Source organism: Betta splendens, chromosome 15 (assembly GCF_900634795.4).
Source record: "Betta splendens chromosome 15, fBetSpl5.4, whole genome shotgun sequence".
NCBI lineage: Eukaryota > Metazoa > Chordata > Actinopteri > Anabantiformes > Osphronemidae > Betta > Betta splendens.
Genome location: NC_040895.2, coordinates 15,184,459 through 15,191,749, shown reverse-complemented (window position 1 = coordinate 15,191,749; position 7,291 = coordinate 15,184,459). Strand labels below are relative to the sequence as shown.

At 43.1% G+C, this 7,291-nt stretch overlaps 1 protein-coding gene across 7 annotated transcripts in view; it reads left to right on the top strand.

The window, feature by feature from the left end:
• Positions 1-304: 304 nt before the first annotated feature.
• The window catches only part of sdccag8 (SHH signaling and ciliogenesis regulator sdccag8), a 31,454-nt gene continuing 24,467 nt past the window's right edge, over positions 305-7,291 (top strand). The window contains exons 1-13 of one of the 7 annotated variants that reach the window (XM_029127282.3): positions 305-625; positions 1,121-1,273; positions 1,404-1,489; positions 1,572-1,685; positions 1,770-1,895; positions 2,020-2,115; positions 2,297-2,361; positions 2,511-2,711; positions 2,840-2,978; positions 3,100-3,252; positions 3,551-3,685; positions 4,262-4,378; positions 4,688-4,830. In XM_029127282.3, the coding sequence (XP_028983115.1) occupies positions 559-625; positions 1,121-1,273; positions 1,404-1,489; positions 1,572-1,685; positions 1,770-1,895; positions 2,020-2,115; positions 2,297-2,361; positions 2,511-2,711; positions 2,840-2,978; positions 3,100-3,252; positions 3,551-3,685; positions 4,262-4,378; positions 4,688-4,830 (1,595 nt within the window). In that variant the 5' untranslated portion in view covers positions 305-558. The remainder of the gene's footprint in view (positions 626-1,120; positions 1,274-1,403; positions 1,490-1,571; positions 1,686-1,769; positions 1,896-2,019; positions 2,116-2,296; positions 2,362-2,510; positions 2,712-2,839; positions 2,979-3,099; positions 3,253-3,550; positions 3,686-4,261; positions 4,379-4,687; positions 4,831-7,291) is intronic. The other 6 variants (XM_055502709.1, XM_055502708.1, XM_041074061.2 and 3 more) reach the window with 6 other exon arrangements.

The following is a 7,291-nucleotide window of genomic DNA, read 5'->3' as shown; positions in this document are numbered from 1 at the left end:
CTTATCACCATCACAACGTCTGCAGCTGACCTTTTGAACACTAATAAACAAAAATGGTGCCTAGACTTCTTATTAAACAGTTGTCCAAAAATAGTTTATTGTATTTATTCATTGTTTTGTTCTTCTTAAAACTGCAGTGAGTGCAGTCACCGCTAGATGGGAGAGAAACACCATTCAATCAAACAATTCTGTAAGACCCCGTAATACATGTTTTATTCTGACAAATCTGGAGTAGACGTATTCAACGACCTGAATATAGCTGTGACTATAAAATCACAACAACTTCCAGCAGGAACATCCTCCAGTTAGCGACGGGGAGTGCGCTTAGCAGTTAGTTCGATTCGTTTCATCGTTTTCATCCAGACTGACCAAACTTCCCAGCGGGGCGGTTATGTAGTTACGTTGCTACGTCGGGATGCGCGGGTACAAAAACAAACGCACGATGGTTGCCAGTGGCCGTTATGACGTCAGGGAGTTGATGGCCGTTCGTGTAACTGTTGTACATAGCCTAGCATGTTTTCTTTCTAATCTACAATAAAATAAAACAACATATACATTATGAAACCACTGGATTCAGATGAGGAGGAAGCGGAGCAGCTTTCCGATTATCAAAAGGAGCTGAGGCGTAAGTCGTCGTTTTGTCGGGCTAGATTTGCTAACGGCGTTGCCTGCTTCACATAATGAGCAGCAGATTAGCTAACGTCAAATAGGGGAAGTTATAATTGCTTAGCAAACGCAGGCGTTAACGCAGAGCTAACGTTGGTAGAGAACGGTGTCTCATGCGAAGTGTTTATAAATGCTTCAGTTACAGACGTAGTTTTAGGTCTTTTCTACAATAGCTGCTGCCGTCGACAGGAGCTACAGTACATTGTTATGATGGAGTAGTGGAGTTGTACCACTGCCACCTGTCGCTGACTCAATTCCTAACAGTTACTTTTAAAGGTACTTGAATGAACCAGATGGAGAATCAAAACTTAAATAAGTGGAGGTTGTAATCAAGGATGAATGTTTTAAATCTGGTTTTCTTCTTTCATTGAAGCTTGTTTATAGAATCTCTAAAAATGGTATTAAATGTCGTGCATATAGTGGTTATATATATACGTGCGTATGCTGGCTCTAGAGCGGGCCCACCAGAGCATCCAGCACCTGAGCAGCACTTTGGAACAGCTACGGGCTGATGATGAAGAGGTCAGAGGCAATGATGGCAGCTCCTTCACTACCTCAGCAGAAGACGACAAGGCAGCGTGGAGCCATAAGACACAGAGTGAAGCAGGTGACTTGTCAACAGATATGGGGCAACTCCAGATTTCTGTGGGAAAAAAATCTTTTAAAAATATGAAAAGATGTTTACAGTATATGTGGAGATTTGTGTGTTTGTGTGTTGCTGACTTTTGACATCATAGTTAATCAGCTGAAGAGCCTTCTACTGAAGCAGCACAGAGAAATCTCTGCTCCTTTGTCTGCATTTAAGAAACAGTCTCCAGCCAAGGTACAATATATAGCATTTGTTGCTAGGAGAAATCTGACAGATTTTGTATTTAAATGTGCTAAATTCAGACCTTTTGTGAAAGAAGGCACAACAGGAGGAAAGACCCAGTCCGCCTCCCTTTCAAGATTTGGTCCCCATGATTCATAACCAGTCAGAGTACATCAAACACCTGGAAGCTGAGGTCAAGTTCTGCAAGGTACAATCTGTGTGTGTGCGTGTGTGGTGTTGGAACTTGACAACCTTTTTTTCACTATGCTGATTTGTGCATGTGTGGTTTCAGGAGGAGCTGCAGGGGATGAAACAGCGGATCACAGTGGTGGTAGTCGAGAATGAGAAGCTGCATTCAGAACTCAAATCCAAAGCCATGGTTGAATCTTTGAAAGATTACACAATCCGCAACTCTACGGTAATGTGTGTTGATTTGTTATATTAGTGTGAACAGATGTACTGAATAAATATACAGTTTAAATTTTAGTAGCATAGTCTAGTAAATAATTAGTCATTATTGTCTCTTGTAATGTGTTCCCCAGGTAAATGAGAGTATAGCAGCAGACACTCATACAGCCTCTAACACAGACAACAGCGTGCTGCAGAGAGCAGAACACATCACATGGAAGAATGCACTGGTAGGAAGCATGGGTCTGTTCTCCTTTTCTAGAATAGGTTACTACTTATTTCTGTTTTTAAAGATTTTTTGTATGTTGTGTTTACAAATAAGTGTTTGGCATAATTAATATATTTACATTATAAGAGACTACAGCGTAACATTGCACTATACAGTCTTTTAGAATGTGTTTTTTTAATTAGGAACAGCTAAAAGTGATCTACCAGACACAGATTGAAAGCTTGGAGGCTCAGGTCCTTTCCCTCAGGTGTGTGTCCTGTCACATTTTAAGCCTGGTGTAGCCAATAGCCTAATTCATTTTCACCAGCATTACATATATTGATGTTAAGAGAAATGACCAAACTGTGTTCTTACCTATTTGTATATTTACAACTAAATAATTGTTTACATTTTCAGGAGGGACCTATCAGTCAGCCAGAAGGAGTGTGAGGAGTTGAAGATTCGTCTGAGACAAAGGGAGAAACATGCTACAAATGCAGTGAGGACTGATGGGGCTCCACGAGTATCAGGACTGTGTCTGAAGTGTGCACAGCATGAGGCAGTTTTGGCAGAGACACATACAAATCTGCATGTCCAGGCTATTGACAGGCTCACAAAGTCAGTGACAACGCAGCCACAAATGCATGCATACAAACATACATGCACACATACTGATTTGAAATGTTAACAGTTACGTGTTTTAAACACTGCTGTTCTCACAATTTTATTTTCTGTTGGTCTTCCAGAGAGCGTGATGAGTTACTCACAGCTCTATGTGCTGTGCGTGCTAGTCAGCAAGAAGCTCAACAAAGGGAGTGGTCTGCCTGTCTCCAGGTCAAACAGGCTGTGGAGATGGCAGAAGAAGCAAATCTGCACAAAGCTAGGGTCAGGAAAAACATGCACACATGTTTCCAGATGTGTTGGCTCAGACATCATTGTAAAGCTGTAAAGCTGCCGTGGGTGTTTGCGCCTGGCAAACCCTCTGTGTCTGTCTGTATGTGTACAGGTGGAGGTACAGTGTGAACAGTTGTCCAGGGAGCTGGTTCGACAAAGGGAGCAGCTGGAACGAGAAGCACAGGCTTTGCAGGAGAGATTGACTGCTGCCAGAGAGGAGGGTCGGGCTGAGACTAGCAAACAGAAAGATGAGCTGGCACATACAGTAAATCTTACATATTATATTTTATTTGGGATAGAACACATGGGGCTAAAACTACTGTTCTGTCCGTACTATGTTTCAATCCAGAAAACAGTACTATGATTGAAAGTGGTGCTTTTTAGCATGTAGTTTTAAAAATGTTTTAACATGTAGTAGTACTTAATTTCACATAATAATGAAACACTATTCTAATTTAGAATTACCATTGTAATTTATTTATCACACATGGTGGCAGCTCCTATAGAGATTTCTAAATCGCAGTAAAGAGTAAACGCTGATGAAAAATTGGCTTGTGTACCAGGTGTCCAGCCTCTCGCAGCACGTTGCAGATTTAGAAGGGCAGCTTGACAGAGCCATAAGGGACAAGAACTCACTGACAAGTCAGCTGGAAGACACCCTTCGCTCATTTACCAATCAGGAACAGGACAATACCAAGGTACAGTGTGAGAACAGAGAACATTAGGTCATACAATCTGAATTTGTGATTGCTGATTCTTGGGTTTATAGTTTCACATACAATATTACGTCTGAATTGAACCAAACTGTTTTTAAATCAAGCTGATTTAGTAGAATGTCAAAAACATCTTCATGTCTACAAAGAAAGGTTAAATTGGTCATTTGCTGCTGCGCAATATTATAGAAAAGTATGTGTGTAAAGCTATTGTAAAGCCACTTGGTGGCAGCAAAGCGTTATCTATTTCAGCCATTAGTTTCTTGCTGCTGTGGGAAGTGTTCATCCAACCTGCATGCATAAATAAACATAATGCACATAGCAGAGCAAATTATTACTGTTTTTTATTGCTGGTTTAGGGTGGAGATTATTTAAAAGGCTGTATTTTACCTAAACTGTATTTATGAACATTGAAAAAAATAATTTGATATTAGAGTCTTTCGTTGTATGGATTATCATTCATAGAATCCTATAGGTAGGTAAGATAATAAATGGTAATGATGGTACAAAAGCTGTGAAACAGCGCTGAGCGTGTATAAAGTAAGAGTCCTTGTCTTCTAGGTTTGTGTGGATCTGCGATATCAGCTCAACCAGTCACTACTGAAGAGGGACGAGGCAGAGAGAGAGCTCAGAGAGCTAAACGCAAAGACCAACAGACAGATGGAACAAGCTGCACAGGTAAGTCAGCATTTATCCTATAGATTGAAACATTTATTAGACACACAGGATTATGTCAGTAGGCATCAAGTCACCAAATCAGTTGGGCACTGTTGGTATTTTTAAGGAAGCTCCTTAATCCTAAATTAATTTTACAGAAATGTATTAATCCAATTACCCTGTGTAAATACTGAGAAAATATGTAGTCTACAACATTTCCTTTATTGGCCTTTGTCTGCCTGAAACACTGAGTGTATTTGAGGGCATAAGGTGGATTGTGAATATTAACTCTGCGTCTCTTTCCCCTCTCCTTCACTCTCTGCGGGACAGGAAGTGGAAAGGCTGAGCTCAGAGCTGGTTGGCTGTCGGCAGCATCTGGAGGCAGTCCAAAAGGACGGTAGCCAATGGCAGGCCGAAGCCCTGAGCCTAGCAGAACAGCTGGCAAATGCCCAGCGCCAACTGCACCTCACCAGGTAGTACCTAATCCTATTATACATGCCACCACACAAACACACACACACACACACACACACACACACACACACACACACACACACACACACACACACACACACATGCTCCCCTCTGCCCAGCTCCTGCCCAGCTCAGCCCAGTCCAGTCCAGTTCAGACCAGCACACCAACTGTACCGCACCAGGTAACAGCTAATCCTATTATACAAACCACACACACATAAACACACATGCGCACCGCTGTGCCACGGTCCCGGTACCAACTGGACCTCACCAGGTCACCTCTAATCCTGTTAAGCATGCCACAACATAATGCAAGACACAAACACACACACACAAACACACTGTCTGCTCGGTGCCACCAGGCCAGTGCCCAGCCCAGCAACAACTCCAGCAGAGCCAAAATGGCGCTCGAGCCTTTCTTCTGTGCCTGGCTCACACACGCACATACAGAAATGTGCGGCTGATGGTCACTGGACAGCTTGGCCTCAGTGCCTCCTGCCAGTGCGCTGCACCAGATCTCACAACGGGCACTACCGGCTCCCCTCCCTCTCCATCTTCTTTTCATTTTTTTTTCTCATACTTATTTTGGACATACATATTTTTTCATAAATACTATGTTTGCATAATGCCACTTTTCCAAATGTATACTTTTAACTGTTATTCTTTTACCAATGCATCCTATACACATGTACTGTTTAATATACATACATATATATATTTTTATTACTTTGATTTTGGCCTTTTTTTCTTTCTTTTTTTTGCCCTTTTCTGTAATTTCTGTACCTTTTTCTGTTTCTTTCTCTTCAATCCCTCCCATCATCCTCTTGCTGCTGTTCCTTTCCACACCATCCACTGCCAGGGCAATGGCAGCCCATGCCAGCCGCCCAGGGCACTTTCTCACCCCTGCTGCCCACAACCGAGGTGTCTGAGATGGGCACAGATGTGGCGGTGGTGCCCTGTGGTGCTGGAGGCTGCGGGATGCGTGCGTGCGTGTGTGTGTGCGTGTGTGTGTGCGTGTGTGTGTGCGTGTGTGTGTGTGTGTGTGTGTGTGTGTGTGTGTGTGTGTGTGTGTGTGTGTGTGTGTGTGTGTGTGTGTGTGTGTGTGTGTGTGTGTGTGCGCGCGCGCGCGCGCGTGTCCACTGCTGCTCCTGGCTCTAATCTGTGTTTAAGTGTGTTCGTCTGTCATCTGGCCAGAGCTAACACACTGGCTGCATGGCTGACTGTCGTGTGTTTAAGGGATGAGGCAAGGCCAGTGTGTCTGTGTATATTGCAGCCAGCTGTGAACAATGACATGCATATTAATGTGGCAACATGATGACTTTGACCTGTACTTGAGGAGCCGCTGGACTAAAGCGCTTTTACTGCCCTGTGTGCGGGTGTATGTGCATGACAGAGTTTATAGTTTTATCTATTCACAGATGCATACTAGATGTTTGACAGCTGTTGACTTGGCTGAGCATGTAGCCATTCAAATTCAATTTTGGTCATTAACGGTGAAAGCCACTTCTCATACTGGTTTAATATGGACTTTTTCCCCTGCAGTTTTAAATGAGAATAATGTTTAGATGTTGAAGAAACAGTTTAGTGGTATTACATTTAGAGACGATGAAGGATGTAGACACACTTTATTTGCATTTATAAACCTCTAAGTCCCTTTTATTACACAAATATCAGTCATTATCCAGCTCATAGACTTGGCTGATGTTGTTATATCATTTACCTGAAGTTTGGTTGCAGCCAGCTCTGTGTCCCAACCTGTGCTTTGGCATTTGTCTCTTTTTTTTTTTTGTTCACTTTTTTTTTGTTCACATAATTTAGTTTTTTTTCTGATGACGTTCCAAATTAACCTCAAGCATCTACACTCTTTCACGCACCCCCCCCCCCCCCTCTGTCTACCTTTGACTCTTTCTCCCTGCTCTGTCCATCTGTGGGCCTTCTGGGGTTATGCAAAACCTCTTGTAGTTTATTCATAGTCACGCCTCTGTTTGCCCTCTTGGTTTTCACTACAGAGCCACAGGAGTGTTTGTAGCAGCATCGGGCTGATTTTTGTGACTGTGTTTGTGTGTGTTCCTAGAGAGTAAGTGTGTGAGGTTCACAGCGATGAGGCTGGAAGGCATTTGTATGACCAGCCTTCGAAGGGAGCTCTTTGATTCCGTCTTTGCAACTTGCTAGCTCCCCACTTTCATTCCACTTTCATTCTGTCCTCCTCTTGTGGCCCAAATGATCAGAGCCCGTCTTCAAACAGGGGACATGAAGCACAGGCAGCCTCTGTTTGATTTCTGATGGCCCTACCTTCCTTTCTGATTAACACATACCTACAGTGTGCACACGCGCACACGCGTTTCTGCTTGTACATATACATGTTTGCAAATGCGCACACTGACACATCAGTTGAATCCACATGCCTGTACACACAGGCACAGACACACAGTGCCTCACACACAGACAGATGCATGCACG